Source organism: Syngnathus typhle, linkage group LG9, assembly GCF_033458585.1.
Source record: "Syngnathus typhle isolate RoL2023-S1 ecotype Sweden linkage group LG9, RoL_Styp_1.0, whole genome shotgun sequence".
In the NCBI taxonomy this organism is placed as follows: domain Eukaryota; kingdom Metazoa; phylum Chordata; class Actinopteri; order Syngnathiformes; family Syngnathidae; genus Syngnathus; species Syngnathus typhle.
In genome coordinates this window covers 11,302,162-11,323,534 of record NC_083746.1, presented here as the reverse complement: position 1 = coordinate 11,323,534, position 21,373 = coordinate 11,302,162, and the positions used below count along the sequence as shown (strand labels likewise).

General features: G+C 43.3%; 1 protein-coding gene and 1 non-coding gene across 2 annotated transcripts; one reads left to right on the top strand and one right to left on the bottom strand.

Moving 5' to 3' along the window:
* The first annotated feature begins 249 nt into the window (after positions 1–249).
* On the top strand, positions 250–17,225 carry LOC133159795 (Krueppel-like factor 7). Its single transcript, XM_061287159.1, has 4 exons — positions 250–674; positions 11,014–11,623; positions 13,226–13,349; positions 13,920–17,225. The coding sequence occupies exons 1-4, from the start codon at positions 573–575 to the stop codon at positions 13,969–13,971; spliced, it is 888 nt and encodes a 295-aa protein (XP_061143143.1). The 5' UTR covers positions 250–572; the 3' UTR covers positions 13,972–17,225.
* trnas-gcu (transfer RNA serine (anticodon GCU)) lies at positions 7,799–7,880 on the bottom strand. Its single transcript has one exon. It is a non-coding gene; the product is annotated as a tRNA-Ser (tRNA).
* Positions 17,226–21,373: the final 4,148 nt, after the last annotated feature.

Here is a 21,373-nt window from a genome sequence, read left to right as displayed (position 1 = left end):
CCTCTTTGCCCAAAGAGGCGGGGCTGACAGCGGGAACCAGCCAATGGCGAGCCTAGCTCTCAACAAGTCCCGCCTCCCACCTCACCAGCAGCACCCCCTTACGTGGCCGTCGCTGACATCATGAAGCCGATTTACCTTATATGGTCACGCGAGCAAGTGAGTGACAAGTGACTTCACGCCCCCTCTGGTCCCCCGCTTATGTGGTACCTGGCAACCCGCAAAAGCCTGCATGGCGAAGCTGCGTGGCTTGTGCCGAGAAGCAAACCTGGCAACCCGCAGCCTGCATGGCGAGCTGCCTGCGCGGAAGCAAACCTGGCAGCCGCGAGCAGAGGCGGAACCGACAAAACTAAGCTTCATTTTTCTCCTTTTCAACAAATTAAAATTAAAGTGCGCGCTCATTTTGAGCTTTCCTGCTTCAGCTGTAGTTGTTTTTTTTCTTTTTCTTTTTCTCTCCCCACCTAAACGTGAGATGAGGAAATAATTGTTTGGATGTGACACTTCCCGTGCGGACTTTTTTGGGGCTTGATTGTGGACATTTTTCTTTTACTTCTTGTTGTTCTTGCACAACAAGCATGGACGTGCTGGCTAATTACAGTATTTTCCAGGAACTCCAACTGGTGCACGACACTGGTTATTTCTCCGCGATGCCTTCCCTGGAGGAAAACTGGCAGCAGGTCTGTAAGCAGTTTTTGAAAAAAAAATGTATTCATACATATAAATATTTTTAATAATTTGCACGTTATTCTTTTTTCAGTCATTACTGTCCAGTTTGGCTTGTCGTTTTTTCCCCCTGAATTATATATTAATTTCCTCGCTCACATGGATCGCAGCGCGGTCCGCTGACAGGCACACACGCACGCGGACGCACTCGTAAAAACAGTCACGTGCCTTCCTCTCGAAAAGAAAAAACAAATCTATATTTTTGAATGTTGTACTTTTAGCCCCACCCCTGAATAGCTTTTAAGATTTTCTTTCCCCTTTACGCATTTAAACGTGCTTTTCTTACGTGGAGCGTTGTTGTCGTGCGTGCGCGCGCCTCGGGCGCGATCGGGCTGCGCGCTTCAGCTCTGATCTGATCGATGCGTACGCACGCACGCGCCTAATGGCCGCTGGCTCCTTTTACTAAATAATACATGCACACCTGTCATGGCGAATTTGCAGACTAAATTATGTATCATCATCCTCGTGCGCGCGCGTGTGTATAAAATAGTTTGTTGACATCAGGCTCCATGTAAATCATATTCACGCTCATCACGTGCTCACCAAAAGCTATTAATGAGCACGTGGTATGTTAATTGGCGTGTGTGTGTGTGATGGTTCCACACTGATGGACATTGAATGAGCACAGCTGTGACCAGCATGTGTGTGTGCGCGTGCGCGTGTGTGTGGCCCACATGTCCATTACGCCTACAGTACTGAATGAAGCCCCGTCCCATCCATTAAGTCTGCATTTACTCGACAGCAGTGAAAACTGTCATTTTCCACCTTTTTTGAGGTGGGGGGCGTGAAAGGCAGTGACGCGGAATGGGGGACAGTCATTTCCTCGAATACCGAATTCCTCGAATCAGACTTATGCAGTTCTTTTGAGGGCTCTGTAGATTCATTAAGAGGGGACTTTACCTGCTTTATTATGTAAAAGGCAACGATATGGAATAGGGGGAAGAAGTGGACCAAGTCTGCACATTTTGACCTCTAAGCTGTCACTCAAAGGTGTAACTTAAAGCTTGTGTGTGTAACCTATGCCAGGGGTCGATAATAACAGTTATGTCTCCTCATTTGTCGTCATTAGGGTTGTAACCTGGTTGCTGGCTTCTATGGAGTCTGTTATTGAAAATCTGACAAGCTACAGGCTAAGTGTAAACATTGTCTTTGGACCAGAGGCTATTTCATGACTTTAGCTTGTAGCATAGATTGGACTAGACAATTGACACAAATGGACATCAAATCCCATTTGAGCTAATTTGCTGCATGGCATCTTAAGCAATGATTAGTATTCTTGTAAACTCATGACATTTGCTGTCTTATGATTTTTTTTCTCCTGCAAAGTCAGCATTCTTACAGATAATCTTACATAACGTAGAAGACCGAAACTAGAAACTACATGTGGTTGCTCCACAATGATCCGCGTGTCCATGTTTGCCTTCAATAATGATCCCCTTAATGAAACTGTAAATGGCGATATCATTAGAAATAAAGTAGCGTCGTATTAATAGCTGTAGTTAAGTCAATAAAAGCCTCGCCAGCCTCTATTACTCTTAAATGTATAAAGCTATGTCAAGTTTCCTCGAAATTGTTTCTCTGCAGCGACGCACACGTGCACACACTGGCGTCGTCATGTTTGGTTGCTTCCTGTGTCTTCTGCTTCTTTGTCCTCTCTCATCAACTGCTTTGCCCGACTGCTAAACACACACACACACAAACACACACACACAGTCCCGCCTGTCTGTTAGCCTTGTTGCGTCTGACAGCAGCATGTAGTCTTCGCCGTATAATTGCTGCGTCTGTGCCGATTGGGAATGATGTGATGGCCTTTTGGGATTTGTGTGTGTGTGTGACAATAAATCCAAATTTTCCAGACTGCCGTAACATTTCCTCCTGCTATTTTTACCACATCCCGGTTAAAAGCATTTTTCCCTTCCCGCCTGTTGCGCTCTGTCGTCGTTTCATCTGTTTTCATTCCGATTGATGGATTGATCCACCACGGCGTCACCACAGATCCCGGCGACTCGCCAGACACTTGCGTGCCGCCGATATGCCGCCGATCCGATTCGGCGCGGAGCTGAATTCCCGATGGGAATCACGGCGACACAAGAGATAAGAACAGAGAGAGGCGTTTACATCGGCCGCTATCGTCTGCACTCAAATTACTTTTTGGCAGCTTGCCGTCGGGGTATCGAGTGCACCGCTAGCATACTTAAAAGATTCAACAATTTTTTGATTTCAATAACAATACTACCCCAACTTTGACATTGTGATGTTTTCGAAGCAAAACAACCCACTTCCTGTTTCCTTCCAGGCATAGGTCGTAAGACTTTTTCGTGCATTCTGATACAATGTGTTAATTGGTTCTGCTTAGTAGCCAAGTGCACTTTTGATTGTCTAAATACGAAGGGGATCAAAAGTATCTCATCATAAAGATTTGTGTTCGACCAGCATTTGGCATCCAAACCAAACTTCCTGTTTTGATTTGTATGGCAGCCCGTTTAGGCAGGTGCTTCTGAAAATGGTCTGATTGCCAATCAATTAATCATGCCTGTCCCGAGGGTCTGTTTTTTTGTTGACACACACACAGACAGACACACACACACACACACACAATTGCGTAAGTTAACAGCTGCTTCCTGGTCAGACAAAAAGAGGAAACAAAACAAAGAATGAAGAACAGAGGAAGTGAATGACTGAGAAACTGAATGACTGGTCGTCTTCCTAATCCTCCTTCACTTTTTTTTTTTTTCTATATCAAACTTCCTTTTTTTGAAATTTGTTATGTGAACATTTTGCTCACCGGAACTTGAGGCGCAGACGTTGCTTATCAAAGTGCAGATCAGCAGATTTCACAGATGGAAAGAAAAAGTGATGAAAACACAAAGCTGATCTTTGATGAGCAATCTGCGTTTGATTGATCATCTTCCCTCTCCTTGCTGGGAGGCTGCACATTGATTCATTTGTGTAGCACACACACACACACACGCACTCACACACCTAGGTCGGCTGTAATTCAGGAGGCGAATGAGGCGTTCAGTCGCCGGCGCGGGAGATTAAATAAGAGACTATTACCGGGACAAACTAGTCGGGAGTACGGCGCCGTCAAAGCGGAACAAATGAGGCACGACCACAAAGTTGGGTTGTGAAAGTCGTCCTCATCTTTACACATGACTGGCTCTGTGGGGGTGTGTGTTTGTGTGTGTGTGTGTGTGAATGAAAGAAGTCAAAGGGGATCAAAAACAAGGCATGATTAATATCTTGGCAGTCATTGAATATTTTAAATCAGCTGTCTAAACGGGCTGCCATACAAAATAGAAGAGAAAGTCAACAGCAAGACAAAGTTTTTCTTGTGTGCTTTTAAAAAGACAGCGGGCAGTACGAGTTGCTCAGCAATCACTGACTGCTTTATAGCAATTGGCTAAAACGGCTGCAAGAGAAACAAATCTGAAAGAAAGAAAGAAAAATTTGCCTGCTTGAATGGACATTATTGACTATTTCAAACAGGCTGCGGGGAAGCAAAACATAAGCCAAGGTTTTTCCCTCCATTGTTCCTAAACTTCTTTGATTTGGTTCCGCAAAATCGACAGAATGATCTAACGATTTAAAGATTGATTTGTTGTCTTGTTCTGAGTGTTCTGACCTCCTGTTCCCTCCCAAAATGTGACTCGCTTGCTTCTCGATGCCTCAATTCTGCATGATGGACAAGAAAAAAATCAATTGTACTCTGCCGTCGTCTTTTTCAGCCAGCAAACTCACTTTATGGGTGTGCGAGCGTGTGCGAGCGTGTGTGTGTGTGTGTGTGTGTGTGTGTATACATGTGTGCGTATGTGGCGAGAGAGAGAGCTTGCCAACACGGCCTGAAGCTAGCAGGACAACACACACACATACACACGTGTAAAGGTTACATACAGTTTTGGTTTACATGAACTTTTAGCCACATGAGTTGCGTTGTCATGGTAATGTTTAATGCTGCCTGGCTCTGTGTCTGTCTGTCTGTCTGTCTCTCTGTCTCTCTGTCTGTGTCTGTCTCTCTCTCTGTCTGTCTGTCTGTCTGTCTGTCTGTCTGTCTGTCTGTCTGTCTGTCTGTCTGTCTGTCTGTGTGTGTGTGTGTTGGGATTAGGGAAACGAGTACAAACATTTGGTGCAAGTTCCCCCAAAAAGTGTGACAAGGTACCGTAGACACACATATACAAATTTCATTGGCGTAAATCAGCATTTCAGTTCTCAGCGACTGCTAGGTATTTGATGACTTCTGTCTGGCGCTCATTGATCTCGCGTGGCCGAACACTAACACCACGTTTATGTTCTAATCAATAGCAACACAACAACATGAAAGACCCTCCGGACGCTCATTTGGGCATGTCGCTTTGTTTTACACATTCTCTGCGTGTGTGGACTGTGTGAGAACAGAGTGTGCCACCATTCCAGCGCCGCTTCATGCATGGATGATTGTTGTGCGAGTGTGTGTAGAGTAAATGGGTCGATGTAGAGGAGGAGGGTGACCTTGGGAATAAGAGCGCAGACGTTTGTCTCGGAGGCGAGGAGCACTAAGACTAAACTGAGACACACGCTAAGATAAACATCGTGACAGGAAGTCCAGTCGATGAAGGGGAAGTTGTAGTACAGGAAGTAGAGGAAGTAGTAGGTCAGACTTCCTGTTGACCCCCCTCATCCAGTTTGCAATGTACTTCCAGACTAGTCTACGTGTTGTATGTCTATTCATACATGATGTACGTTGACATGCTTTTAGTGTGTGTTGAGGCAATGCAAGTCTATGTGGTGCACTTTTACTTGATGCATCTCTACATGATCCATGTAGGCCAGCAGACCGATGATGTTGTCGTGGCAACGCAGCGTGAAGCCACAATGACTTTTGCTTTGTTTTGTGGGTTAGTGTAGTCTATGAGGAATACACAAGTGTGTGCGTTGTGTGTGACTGCAGGCTCCGTGAGAGCTTTGCATATTCTCTATTTACGTTGCAGCGCCATGTGTGTTTAAAAGTAGCAGCTGCTTGAAGGTTTGTAATTACATTGATGCTAATTTTCATTAGCCTGTCTTTTGCATTATGTTAGCATGAAGCTAGTATGCATTCATTATGTTTTGGTAGTACATTTTGGTGTCTAAACCGACAATGTTAAAGCTGCTTTAAGGTTTGTATTAAATTTAAATTAGCCTGTCTATGGCATTTGTATATATATTTCATTATACATTAGCATTATACGAGCATATCTTTATTAGACAGTGTGAGCATTGTCAGATTTACGGTAAACACCAACTGAGAAACTTTTGGTTATGTAATGTGAGATTGCTCGGAAGCAGGATGAGCCCCAAAAAAATCCATATTGGTCATTAAATTATGTTCTATGTTTTATGAAGACTAATATGATAAAGTGGTATTGTCCTTGTTAAAAAAAAAAACACAGTAAAAAAAAAACAAATTTTCTAATGTGTCACACTTTGTGTTGCGTAGTTGCTAAGTGACACATACTACATGTGAAAATGTCCTTTTTTGTGATAGAAAATTGGGAGTATTCCAAGATGACCTCATTTTTTTTCTTTTTCCTCCAAGAGGGAGCATCACTGTGATGCCATTCAGAGAACAGCATTTTATGTGTGCGTGTGTTCATGCGTGTGCACGCATGTAGATGTGTGCGCATAGTACATGTGAATTATTTAGGGTTGAACTGCAGGACAAAGCAAAATGGAAATGTGGAAGGTGTTTCTCTTTTCACCCCAGGATGGCTCTCTAATGCACACCCGCACACACTAGCTCACACATGCACGAGTCATGTGACCCACCCGCTCTGCTTTCCAGCAAAGTGAGAACCACCACCACCCTAACCCAAACAAAAAAAAAAATCTCTGGAGGTCAGACCGCGGTGAGGCCATGATGGTGATGGAGGTCCCCGGAGGCAACCAGGTGCTCTTTTTGTCCCCTCGCGTGATTGGTTGCCAAGGCAACCACATCTGCACGCTTGTCTGCGTCGCAAGTTGAAAGCAGTTGGTTGTCTTCGCAACATGTTTGGGAGGTCATCGGTCAAATTCATTATATCTGTTTTTATTATTACTATTCACATGAATGAACTTAGCCATATTTTTAAATGATGAAATTATACATGTACCTAATGAAACAGCCGCTGAATGCATGTGACGGCCAGAACCCTTTTAATGTAAAAGCAATCAATGCAGACAAAGACAGACACAGACACAGACGCGTCCAGTGATCATAAATACATTCATAAGCGGTGAAGTCATCACACACACACTCACACTCGCGCAGCCTTTGTTTCACGCACACACGCCGAGTCACGCATGCTCACACTTCACAATGACCTAATCCCTGAACTCATCCCATCACACACGCACAGGCGCAAGTGCGCGCACACACATGGAGTCAAGACAAAGGGTTAATCCATTAGGACTCAACAACAGCTGAGACCTCCTTCAGGTTCATTGTCTTAAACAAGTCATCCGTCAAGTAGCTTCAAGTAACAGTACAGTAATCCTCATCACAACATTTTGTGCTTTCACTCATGGTGGACAAATTTCATGCATGCAAGTGAAACTGCCTTCAGGGACTGATTTTTCCCAAATAAATCAAAAGTAAATGTGTTAAAACAAAATGGCAGATGTCAGTTTGTCCGGTGCTTGGCTTCTTGAGACTTTGTCGTCTGGCAAAATTCATGTGGCTAAGTGAATTTGGCTTTGGGGGCTGACTCTTCAAACGCGCCCTAGAACGTCCTATAGTGAAGGTGACTGAAGCTTGTCGCTCGCTAATGTTCTCTTGCTAGCGGAAGAAGCATTAACACCACTTTTAAATCACGCCATTGACGTGATACTTTCATGCTCAATTAGCAAGGCAGACATAGCATATGTCTGCCTGGGCATGTTTGTCAGTGTATGAATGTTTGCATGAATTTGAATGTGCATGCTTGTAAACTTTAGTGACCCTGTGTGGGTAAGTCAATTTTAATGATTGGCTTACGTATGTAAGTTAGTGGGTGTCGCAACAGGTAAGCGCACATGATGTCACAGTTTATATATTTGCATTACATAACTTTCACTTTTGGAGGTCGTGTTTGTCAAAATCAACCGACGAGGATGGGATTCGAACCCACGCGTGCAGAGCACAATGGATTAGCAGTCCATCGCCTTAACCACTCGGCCACCTCGTCCTGCTATATGATATATTGAGATCTTTGTGTGCAATGTGTCACGTAAGTTCTTTTTTTTTTTTTTTTTTTTTTTTTTTTTTTTTTATAATGCTGCATTTTTTCTTTTTTAAACTTTATTTTCCTGAAAAAGCCCCAAAACCTCCATTTCTTTAAAGAAAAGAGAATAAGTATTTTTGAGTAAAATAAAATTTTACATTTTGTTCAAGCATTTATGAAAATCGTTGCAAATTTTGAAGTGAATTTTTTGCAACGATTCCCCATCATATTTTTGGAGGCCAAAAAAATCATTTTTTGACAAAAGGTTGTCATTCTGAGAAAACTTCACTAAATACATTTTTAAAACAAACACTGTTATTCATTATAAAAGGTTTTTTTTCTCTTTCTGTCTTTTGTTAAGGGAAAAAAAATCAAAGATTTTTTGTTTGCAGAGAGGATTCTTTAATGATGCCGTGGAGACGCATTGCGATGTGACCGAATACCAACGTGATAAAAGCACACCGCTTGAAGGATGCTAATTAGGCACTATATTTCAGCAGCACTGGTCCAATTAACATCTTTTACACTGCCGATTACACACAATTTATCCTCATACAAATGCGTAATCATTTTATTAGTCGTTATTTATTTGCCTTTGAAGATTAGCGTTTGTTTTCGTTGTGCTGCAAAACGTGCCTTCGAGAATCTGCTGCTTTTACTGGAAATTCAATACAAAGAGCATTTAGCATTTCGCCTGTGTGTGTGTTGTGTGTGTGTGTGTGTGTGTGTGTGTCTGAATAGGATGTCTGGATGGCAAGCCTATTGTCTTCCTGGTGGCGCAGGGCAACATGACAAATAACTAGCACACACACGCGTACACACACACACACACACACACAGTGAGAGTTTAATTAAGAGAAAGCTCAGCTGACGGAGGAACAGATGATTCTACCGCCGATTCCATTCCCTCCATCTCAGCCAATTACTCAAATGGCCTGGGACACACACACAAACACACACAGGCATACACAGACACACACACACAGAATGAGCATAAGCCTGTTTAAGCAGTATTAAATTATGCTTCAAATTAAAAGCTTGTACCTGCCTTGTCCCCTTAGTCTAGTCACTAGACTCTCGCGTGTGTGTGTTTTTTTGAGTGTGCATGTTCGTTTCTTTGTGCATGTCTGCATGTGTGTGTGTGTGTGTGATTATGCTATTAATTAATTTTATGCCGTCGTATTTAATAAGCACAGACGATGAAATTTTGTGTATTTGCTTGTGTGTGTGTGTGTCTGTGCATTAATGTGTGTTTGTGTCTATGTGGATGTAAGTAGACATTTTTTAGGAATACAAAATTAAATGCCTCCCCGTGCATTTCAGTGCACGTCAATACTGTTCAGCAGTTTTGTGTCATCTTGGATTGGTCATTTTTATGCACGGGAGCATAAAAAGAAAAATACAAGATCTGCTTATTATTATGATCGTTCAAAAACTCTTTCATACACGCACTGAGGAAGGTTTTATGAAAAATGAAATGTATAAAAAACACATTTTTTGTCATACATCTGGTTAGGCCTATCTCTGCTTTTGGTGTTTGCTATTGAATGCAGTTATCAACTTTAAGTCATTATGCTCTTTACACACGCACACACACACACACACACACACTCCAAGCCTCTTTTGCGTCTAATGAGCCATCAGAGCGCTCGCTCGCATCCATGGAGGAGGTGGAGCTTCAAAGAGCCTCTTTGACACGCGCCAAAATGCGTCTTAATTAGGAGCCATTTACGCACAAAAAGGAAAGAAAACACTCACCAGCTGAAGAGGGAAATAAACACACAGACGCTCACTCACGCTGAGTCATGATTCATGTCCTCCGAGCGATTTTGAAACATAATCTAATTGCATTTTATTTTTCCCGCTGAATATTGTGATTATGATTTTAGACGATTAGTTTTTTTTAAATCACACGCTTTGCTTTTTGAAATATTGAAACAAATATTTGACCTTCGTGCCCCGGCTAACATTGTGTTACTTTGGGTTTGATGTTGTTGTGGTTCAGCCTTTGGTGTGATGATTGTGGCACTTGTGTTGTATCAGTGAAGTGTGATGATGCAGCACAAGGTTGACTTCATCATCATCCTCATGGTGGTTAATGATGTCATCAGTGTGCACTCAAACGTTTCCTGGAGGATCCACTTGACTCTGTTTGCTTTTTTTTTTTGCACTGTCAAAAGCCTCTCGGCTAGCTGCCTGCATGCATTCGTTATGGATACACACACACACGCACGGTACATGGATCGTCTTTCTCACCGGCGCTTGTTTGTTGAAAAAAATGTGTTTATTTTAATGATTGTCACTCAGCAGTAGACCTCAGCTTCGGCCCATTTTGCCTCACCATGCAAACACAGCTATCAACGTCAAATTTCAAAATATACGTAATGACTGGAGTAGTTGCTTCGCTAACAAACAAACAAACTGAGCTTGTCATTGAACTAACAATGACACAACATATTAATTATTGCACATGTCATGCTCTACTGTGTGATACTGAAAGCTGTCCCTAATATTGTGACCAGCCCATGTCTATAAATGGCTTACCATAGTACATTTAATATTCCAGATATATGAAACCTTTAAGCGTACACAATGTCATTCTCAAGGTAACGCTGCGTGTTGTGACCTTTCTCCATATGTTGTGCATGCGTGTGCGTGCGTGTGTGTGCCTGCGCAGCAGTCCAAGACGTCAAGCAAGCAAGCTGATGATGCTGACATTCAACATCACTTCCCTCTCTGGCACATGCATAACTTTTATACTCGCTCATGAAGCCGTTTTCACACGGCTTGTTAAAGTGCGCATTTCACGCATCGCTCTGCTCGGTAAACGACGATATGTCAGGGATGAAGTAAATCTGGCAAATTTCCACCTCTACCCTTGACTGTATCTCACTCACTTGTCCTGCCCCGTTGTGTCGAAATAGTCAGTGTACAAAAAGTGTTTTATTACACCAGATGCTGGTGGTTGTCTGACATGTGCTGTGTTGCGGTGTGAAAATCCTGTCCTGTGTCGTTTAACATTTTATTTAACCCTCCAGACCGCTAGGTGGTGCAATAGTGCAACATTAACACATCCTCTGTGTCTTTGGCCTTTCAGACATGTCTGGAGTTGGAGCGTTACCTCCAGACGGAGCCCAGGAGACTGTCGGAGCTCCTGGACGAGGACCTGGACCGTTTCCTGGCGCCTGCCCTCGCACAAGGCAGCGACAGTGATGAGGAGCTTATTGATCCTCTCCTGGCCGGCTTCCCGGCGCAGCCCAGCCCGCTTCCCAAAGTCCACGCCAAACTCTTTCAGACTTTGACGGACAGCAAAGATCAGGTCATGGTGGCGGGGGTCAGCGCCGCCCAGCTGAGCGCCGCCGTCACGTCGCTAACGCCGCCCTCGTCCCCTGAGTTGGGGCGCCACCTAGAGAAGCAGGCGAGCGGCGCGCTCACGCTCAAGTTGGTGGCCAAGAAGGTCGGCCTGGGGGCGGCCAAACTAGGGGCGGCCAAACTAGTGGCGGCCCGAGCGCTTACGTCTCCTCCGCCGTCCAAGCCCCCGATGACGGCAGGGGGGCCGCTCAGTGACGCCGACCTGGGAGGAGGGCTCGGCCTGGCTGGGGACTCGGTTGAGAACAAGAAGAGAATACACCGGTGTCAGTTTAACGGCTGTCGCAAAGTTTACACCAAGAGCTCGCACCTGAAGGCGCACCAGAGAACGCACACAGGTAACACAGATGTGACACACAATGTACAAATGTGCACAGAATGGTTTGATAATATAAAAGTACAGAGGACTGGTGATAGAGCCTTGTGGTACACCTCATTATTTGCATACATCACACACTCTCCTGTGCTATACTATACAAGTGATGCGTGTCGATCCTTGACACATGCATGCTCATTGTGTGTGAATGTGTGAGTGTGCAGGGCCGCAGGTGTCAGACAGGCGCTTGTTTCACACCCGTCTCCCCTAATTGCGCCCGCATACACACACACCACAATCAACCCCCCCCCTACCCCCTCCTTTCTTAAGCGTACACACATACACAGACGCTGAAGGAGGCGTGCCCAGGCCTGACGCCACGGCAACCATGACGCCAGCCAATTACTGCACGACGAAGCAAGGATGCGTGATGGAGAAGTCACCTAGCAACTGAGAGAACGTGTGTGTGTGTTTGTGGCAGGTGTGGGAGGGGGTGAGAGATCGAGTGAGGGAGCTTGACAGACACGAACAATCTGGCAGCCAATTAGGGAGGAGAGTGATGCAGTTGCCTAGCAACCAAATTCAAGCATGAGGAAGAGGGGGGGGGGGCTTGAGGGGGATGGGGGTCCTGTATTGAATGCACCTTCATATCTATTTTACAAATGAACATTTTTCAAATATCAATATTGTGCCAAGGTCCATCCACTGCATATGCGCTAGCGGTTGGCATGTTAGAGCTTTTCAGAGGGTATGAGATTATTATCATTATTTAAAAAAAAGGCTTATTTTTAAATCTGTACAACAACCAAGTACATTTCTTTTTTCTACATCACATTTGGAGATTATTGCAGATGAAAAAAAAAGGCAGCATTGATTAATGTTCATTGTAAATCCTAAAAAAAGGCAGATTAAGCTAATTAAACGGCTAATTAAATGGCTAATGAAAGTCCTAATGAAAGCGCTACGCTTGTAATGGGGAGGGCAGGATGCTGCCCACCCGTATGTAACACACACACATGCCGTAGCATCATGGTGGATTAGCGGCGCCAGCGTTGCGCGGGATTACACGCTAACAAGAGTGTGTGCGCCACCAGGACCTCCGGACCCCCCCTGATTGTCAGGCCACTGCCACTCAGATCATGTGATGTCAGAACATGAGCATTGAACGCCATTATAAGTTTAGACAATCAAGAATCTGATTGGATAACAGCTCAAAGCGAGGATTGTGTCGATGTTCTGTTTGTATGCAGGAACTGTGTGTTATCCGTGTGCCTCTCTGAGGTCAATTCATTAGGCACACTAATGACATCGCTGTGCTCACGTTTGATTGACAGACTCAGCGATATCTAAAAAGGCACAGTGTGAGACTGGGAAGTATCCCGAATATTTTGACCCCGTGTGAAACGCACACGTGCCGAAAACAATACGACATCTCTGAGGGAGGAAACTTCATTTACATGTCACCTCGGGCTGTGCACGCGACTTGTAATGAACACAGTGCACCAGTAAAGACTTCATTTCCTGGACATTTATGACTGTTTATTGTGTTAAAGCGCTGGGGCATGGCGATGTTGTGGTGACACCTCCTCTTTTGTGTGTGTCTGCGTGTGTGTGTGTGTGTTAGGCGAGAAGCCGTACAAGTGCTCGTGGGAAGGGTGCGAGTGGCGCTTTGCCCGCAGCGACGAACTGACGCGACACTACCGCAAACACACCGGCGCAAAGCCCTTCAAGTGCAACCACTGCGACAGGTAAACACACACACACACACACACACACTGAGAGACAGCTATGTTAAAAAAGTAAAACAATAAAACAGTCAGTCAGTAACAAAAAGACAAAGCAAAGCTAACTGTTTATCACTCCGACACGTACACGCATACATACAGAAAAACAAAAACAAACGCGGAGACCCACACATGCAGACGGCCCTACAAAAACATACACACAAATATTAATCATGTTTGGGCCCCTTGAGGTGAGCAAGAGGACGAGGACACAAAGAGGAGTGAAGATGAAAAGAGTTTGAGTGAGAGGGGCTCTCAGTGTAACCAGCTGGACCCCCAAAATTCACACACGCTAACCGCATGACCATCTGTCCACACAGACACACACACACACACACTTAAATCATGTGTGAAAAGCTCAAGTAGCAAAACCAAAGATATGGACAGCGAGATGGATGGACAGACAGAAATCAAGGGGAGGGTGGATGAATCTATCATCTATCCACTGATCACTCTTTCCAGATGGATGGATGATGCACACAAATAGAATTAACACACAAAATATCGATGCCATGTCCTTATGTGCACGCGCAGGTGTTTCTCCAGGTCCGACCATTTGGCACTGCACATGAAACGCCACGTCTGAAGGGGGCGCTACCGCAAAGCAGGACAAAACAAGAAGAAAGAAGAAGCCTGTCCACCATCACCTGGTGTCAGAAGAGAAGGGAAAAGAGGAGGAGTAGTAGTTAGATTGTCAGTTTTCATTCACTTACACACTCACTGTTTTTTACGTGCCGTCTTCAAACGCATCACGCCAGTTAAGCGTCTAGAATTTTCTCAGAAAATAATCGTCATATGCTCCTATTTGTACAATCAAACTTTTGGGGTTTTTTTTTCGGGTGGCAATTAACCACGAGAACGCCATCCGGCTGAAGAAAACAACACAATCTGACATCCGAGAGACTTGCCGCCCTCTTGTCGGCTCTCCTCCGCCGCAATGGACCCTTTTGGGCGGGAAAAAAATGCGCAGCGACACTTTGATTATTTTTTTTCCTACTGGGAGAACCACAACGTTTCTTCTTGATGACACTTTTTGCTCTTTTTCTCGTTTAGAGAAAATGTCTGAACTCAGCAAAATGTGAGAGGACTGGGCAATCAAAGAAACAGGAAGTGCATTTTTGTAAACTTTGTGCCACATGATGTGTGCGGTCAAAAGGGACACCACTAACTATCTGGTGAGTTTTCCGCCAAGTTAGCTACCAAGTTAGCTGGTAAGTAAGGCGCTAAGTTACCCACTAACTCAGCCACTCACTTAACTGCTAACTTTGCTGCTAACTTGATATCCAATGACTGCACTTTTTTTTCTAATGTTCAACTCATTCTTTTTTTGTACTGCAAACAGAAAAAATACAAAAAAAATGGAAGAAAACCACTAAAAACACACAAAAACACATGCTGAACACACAAACTGTTCATGTTCAAATGGTTTTTCGCACGTAACTACTAAGCATAGTTTCTTTTTCTGATAACAAATGATCTGATTCTGATTTCCATGGCAACGTTTTCTCGATCCGCTTCTGTCATGATTTTCTCTTTGGAAACATGAACCATCGACATTCAAACATAGTCGCTGGAAAATCCTCCTTCCCTGGTGCCGCCGATGGCATAAATATCCCAAGGGTGGTCCGCAGTGCAGCTCGGAACAATCAAAACCAAAAACCTCCAAAGTGGATTCATCATTTTGAGGCAGCTCCACCACGTTTTTGTACAGGGGGAATGGGGGTACGACAAAAAAAATTCACCGCCATTAGCCCCTTTCACGCTGACCATCACAGCCATTTTTTCTAACCTGGTTTGCCGTTGTGTGTTACAGTCACCTAGCGAATTTCTCGGTTTCTGAGGTAGAATCAAGAAGGCTGTGTAAAAGGAAGACGGTGGGAATTTTAACAACGATTAAAAACGATTGTCCGACAAATATACTTACTTAGCTTCTGTATGAAAGACTTCAACCTCTCAAAATTGGCAATTTACAGTCTCTGTGTCCACAAAAGTGCTTGGAATGAGACGTACAATCACAGAAGGACGCTAGTAGCACTTTTCAAAGCACCAACATATGATTGTGTCTGTGGGAAACTTCTGTTTGATAGAAATTATTATTACAAAACTGTTTTCCCATGCTTACGCCTCGCTCACCTTGGCTTAGTTTGTTTCGGCTTGACTCCCAAGCTAGCTGTCGATTAGCATTAGCACTATTAGCAACCCACAAGTGAGTAGCGAATGAAGCTCTTTTGGGTGCACAGGGACAACGCATCAGAAAAAAAAGGGGGGAATGTGAGGTGTTCCAGAGGTTTAATTGTGTCAGACTCCATTAGCGATGCGCTAACAAAAGATCATCTTAGCATAAACGGCCACTACATACAAAAACTGGCCTTCTAGTGTAAGATATTTTGGCTTGCAGGGCCCAATTAGCTGTTTGAGCTATAGCTTTTGTGTAGTTAAGTCATGTTAGCGCCGCACTAGCACCTACTAGACGGAGGCAACCTTAGCATCAGCGGAGGTCCTCTTTGGGTTAGTTTTAGCTAAGGGTTAAGATTGTTGACTCCAAATGATTCCAAAGAGAGACTTACCAGCCAATCATGGAATAGGACTGGCTGAATTAGATGGTGCAATCTCACCAGTCGCCAGCTATGTCTGTTAGCTTTTGTAAATAGCGTGACTTCCTTAGCCACTTTCTGCTTTAGTTCTTGCCAACGTTGCACTACGTGATCACAATTCTTGCACTGCTATCTCATTAGCCGGCTAGCATAGCCTCGTTGCACTTGTCGCACATCTGCCACGCCACCAGGACAACAGCACGCCACATATCCGACACCTGTTAATCAAATGCCTTGACACTCAGTCATGTGACTCTCTTGGCGTTGCTGCTATCACATGACTCATTAGCCACATTAGCTTTTTTTTTTAACTGAAATCTGTCACCTATTTGTTGAGAATTCAGGAAAAAGTCACTCGTCAAACAAACTGTAAATTGAAAAAACATTTTTTTTTTTATTTAATTCTCAATATTTTCGGCGAAAGATTTTTGCCTCTGTAATTTTGTGCGTGACATTCTGAGTTGTAAAAACGTCTTGTTGGTGTGACTCAATGGTGCAATGCGGTACTGCAATAGCAATAGCTCCAGGCATTGAATTGACTATGACTGTTTTTAATTGGCTTATATTCATGTTTGAACAAAAAGTTAAAAAAAATAGTACAAATATTCAAATCAAGATCTAGGCTTTTAGCTGTGGTCACTGAGTCTCAAATCATACTCATTAGCTTCCTTAGCATCTGTTAAGCACATTTCTACAACCCAAACACACCACCATTATTTTTTTGATTTTTGTAAGAAAGTCACATCACAACAAAATCACAAGTTGAATAATGTCCTTTTCTGGAATTTTACTATTTCTGGACATTGCAATGAAATCCTGACAAAAATATTTGACATACACTTGAGTGACTCAATGGCACCCCCAAAGAGGCAAAGTGGTACTTCATCTAAGCACTAGTTTGGTCATTCAATTATTTTTCTAAATCATTTTGAATCATCAATTAACGAGATGTTAAAAGTGACATTTTTCAGGGGGGGAGGGGTACTCTGATCATATCAATTTTCTTTGTGGTTACTGAGTCCCATTGCCGACACCTTTTTTGCTGTACAAAGTGTTGAAATGATATGATTTGTATGATACGACATTATGTTGTTTATTGATGAGGGAGAGTTTATTTTTGTTACTGGATGTGTTTGATAATTGTTTTTTCTAAATTGGTATTGTATCATATCTATGCAACAAGTGTCCAGTGGAGCCTTTTTATTTAAGAATGTACAAATATGTGTAATAAATCGTAGAATCTCAACTCTCGCTTTTGTGTATTCCTTCTCAACTGATTGATGTTGTTATGCTGCAAGGATCCACTAGGTGTCAGTGTGGCTGTCAAGCGCACGTTTGCGCGCCCCCTCCAAACAGGAAGTGGCAAACTTCTCAAAAGGTCACCTTTGTAATTTGCCAATTCCCACAACGTCAGAAGACATTTGCAAGGTAAACATGTTTCCCCTTCCCATCATGTCAATTAATTGAATTGTTTTTGATAGCCTGATTAATTGTAGTAGCGTTTGTTATTGTGATTTAATAGGGTTAGCAGTTTCAGACCAGGGTCAGGCTTTTACAGGCTTTGGTTAGTGTCTCGGAGTAGAGCTTACAATCTTTCCGTCATGTTCAACAAGCAAGTGTGTGTGTGCGTGCGTGTGTGTGTGCTTTCCCATCATGCACTGCACCCAATTAAAACTCCTGATCACATTAGCATTCTTCCGTTGTGTGTCCAGCAGGCAGTTGATGGGAAGTCAGCCAGCGGAGGCGACCAATTAAAAGTCAGCCAGCAGGTGGAGGCCGCCAATTAAAAGTCAAACATTCCTGATGCCCTCCAGCGTTATCGCCAGCGCTAACCGGGCAACACCGGTCACACTATGTATGGGAGATCATACGGCCACACGGTCAGTTACCCACAATGCACTGCAGCTCTGCTCCTATCGTGTTGATTTGATCACACAAATTGCATTCAATGGGGAAGAGTGACTTGTATCGCACCAAAACTGGAGTGAATGTCATATCGAAATTGAATTGAATCGTATCAGAAGTGGAGTGAATCGTATGCTAAGGCGGCTAAACACGTGTAATACGTCGTAAACGCTCGGCGCGCTGAACGTGCGCTAACAAAAGTGTTTTGTTTACGCCGTGGAGGACGACTCCTCCTCAGCGTCTGTCTTGTTATCGCTAATTGAACGTCTCGCTCGTTAGAGAAGCAGCGGCTAACGAGCTGGAACTTTTTGATTTGGGCCAAGTTGGAGTGCTACCACACCACGTGTCAAATTAGGGAGTTGTAGTCTCTGTGTAGATGCCTGCGAGGGGGGGTTTGGTTCATTCCTCATTTGTTGTGCTCGCTTGTTGCCACGGAAACAACCTCCCCCAAAGGAGCCGACTTACGCTGGATGCCCTTTCGAGCACATGTTTGTGCCAGAGTTGAGCGAAACAAAATGGAGCGTTGCTGTGTTCAACTTCATGGCAAAGCAATTTATTTGCACAATTTTGCTGGTTGGTTAATTTTTCACAGACAGTCCTTATTTGTTCACAAAAGTGTGTTTGTTACAAAATGGTGCATTGTTGCAGAGAAATTCTATATTTTACCGCCCAAAACATGATAATTTAAATCCAAATCAAGCAGGATTTTGGAATCAGTAGGGAAGTTTAGAAAGATAGAGAGACAGGAAGTTGTAGGCGGAGAGACAGGAGGTGAGGAGGCGGCCAATGTGTGCGTGTGTGCGTTTGTGGGGGTGGACACAGGTTATGAGTTCAAGTTTGAATAAAAAAAAAAACTCCAGCACACACAGCAAAAAAATAAATAAAAATCCTCATTTGCGGATCTGACTGAAGAGGCGTAATGTGCATGTGCATGTGTGTTCCAGTAAGATGATGTCATCTCTGAATAAAATGTTACAGCAGTACAAGCCATGATGTCATTACTTGACAGGAAATGGAACACAGGCACAGCCACACACACACGGCTCAATTTGACCCTTGCGTTAATGTTGGTGGAAAGAGCACCCTATTGATTTTGACTCCTACACTACCTAAAACAAAATGTTAACATTTAAAGGGTTACACATGTGAAACGGTATTTCCAAAATGTTTAATATTTTTTTTGTTTCATCAACCAAATTAAATTACTCTATTAATAAAATGAAGCATTTTGTATAAAAACATGATAAAAATACAGTGCCTAATTAAAAATCCATCTTCATCACCTCCTGCTTGTCACCTACGTAAGTGTGTGCCTGCGTGTGTGTGTGCATGCGCGTGTGTGAGCTCATTAAATGTTGATGCTCTCTGTGAGCTAATGGATGCTAATTAGCGACCAGTCGCTAATGGCCACTGACTGCTTCCTTTTCTTTTTCGCTATCGATTTCTTAGATGTTTCGACTCAAAAGTGTCTATAAAAGCTTAGAATTGTCCTCATAAGACCTCAAAGGAATAAATCGGAAGTCTTAGTGCACTTTGCGTTTCAATTGGCTTTTTTGGGACACTTTTCATGAAAGGATAAAAGTAGACGGCCGCAGCCTGAGCAGAAAACATTGCAGTGGTGTCCAAATGATGATGAAAAGCGCTTTGACTTGCTGTGCTAACCCGATAGCGTTCTTACTACATTTAGTTTTCTAAATTCGTGTTTTGATCCAGTTCGAGAATCACCTGATGTATCAATTACCTTTTTGTGAAAACTTTCATTTGGATCTCCTGTGACTGACTCTAAATTTATTTCTCATGCTAGTGGCTAGCTAATTAGCTAGTTGCGGAAAGTTAGCTCCAACTAATCGGACGCATTCTTAGCTTGGCACGAAAGATTCTGTTTGGCGCTTCTTTGAAAATGTGACTTTAATTAGGATTTTTAGTGAGTGGCATGATTATTATTTTTTCATGCTACCTAGCTAATAGGGGTGTAAATCGCGGCTTTTGTCACGATACGATATAATATCGATATAAAGAACTGCGATACGATATTTGCCGATATCTTAAAGCCTGCTGCGATTCATTCACGATATATCGCGATATAGTGCTCTACGATCGTTTTTTTTTTTTGTTTTTTTTTTTTAATAAAAAATATAGAACAATATCCTGATTCATAACAATTCATACGCAAAATCAACAAGGTACTGCAAACTCTTTATTTAGGAAATTACAAGAGTATTGTAGTATACAAATTGCTTACTTTAACACTGAACTTTGATGTCGTGTTTTTTCTTTAAATGTGCGGCGAGATTTGTGCTCCCTGAATATTTGATCACCGCATGGCAGGAGTTACAAACTGCACGTGTCTTGTCCGTTGAGCCGTCTTTTCTTTGGAATCCAAAGTGCTTCCAAACGAATGACTTGAAGCCTAAAGGGGAGCAAATTTCCTCGTCTTTTTGGACACTAGCCATAGCACCAGCCCAGGAGCCGCGTACTAGTTGTCGCCTCCCCTTTCACGTGCGTGCTCTGCTCACAACACAACAACGCCGGGCGCACTGCTCCCGGAAAGAGGAAGCAAGCAACAATGAACTGGATTTCAAAATAAAGTCGCGTCTAATGTCCGAGGTCAAACACTGCGATATAAATCGATGTTTACCTTTAGCATCGATGCCAATAAATCGTAGAGCATTATATCGATTAATCGATGTGTATCGATGTATCGTTACACCCCTACTAGCTAACTATGATCTGGCATGCTGACATACATTAGCGTCATGTAAGCGGGCACATTCTAATCTTGGCATGACAGGTCGGCAGCTTTTTGCAAGCAAATGTTGCGCGATGTTCTCCGACTTGGAGAAGATAAAAAAAACAACTTTGCAATAATGTCAGAAGGCTCCTTCCAGCTTCCTTATTGGTTATTGTGCTTCTTAGAGAAAGAAAAAAAGCCTTGGGGAAGAAAGTGTGTTCCATGACAACGTTTTGAGGCTTTTTGTGTGCGTAAACGGCGGCAGGTTGTCGTGGTGATGAAAGTCTTCCGACACGTTCCAAAATATGCTTGTCATGAGACAAGAACACACGTCCGACTTTGTTTGACGTCCTCACTGACATGTTTTTTTTTTTTTTTTTTTTTTTTTTTTTTTTTTAATGGCTTTCATTCTTTTCATCTGCTTTTGAATTTAATTTTTTTCTGGTTTCCCAGACAGAGAGCGCCGTGTCCTGCTCGCTTCATTACAGCAGTGAATTTTTTTTTTCTCGTCTCCTGTGTATGTGTGTGTGAAATGACTGTCATTGTCATTTTCTTTCCATTGAATGAGAGACCAAAGCAGCACAGTCTGTGATTACGTCTATCGCAAACAAGATGAAAGCTCGAGATGAGCTGTTTGAGCATTTTCGTCCATATCCTTGATCCAGATAGCCTACTCGTGCTAGTTCTACTATCGTTCAACTAGCGTACTGAATGAATACTGCTGAGAACAAAAGAATGTTGGTGCATATGAAGGATAT

Excerpts from the sequence above, each read along its gene's own strand:
- LOC133159795 (XM_061287159.1), top strand. The coding sequence starts at position 573 with ATGGACGTGCTGGCTAATTACAGTATTTTCCAGGAACTCCAACTGGTG. Across the intron at positions 11,624-13,225 it reads GCACCAGAGAACGCACACAG|GCGAGAAGCCGTACAAGTGC; the intron begins GTAACACAGATG and ends TGTGTGTGTTAG. Across the intron at positions 13,350-13,919 it reads AAGTGCAACCACTGCGACAG|GTGTTTCTCCAGGTCCGACC; the intron begins GTAAACACACAC and ends GTGCACGCGCAG.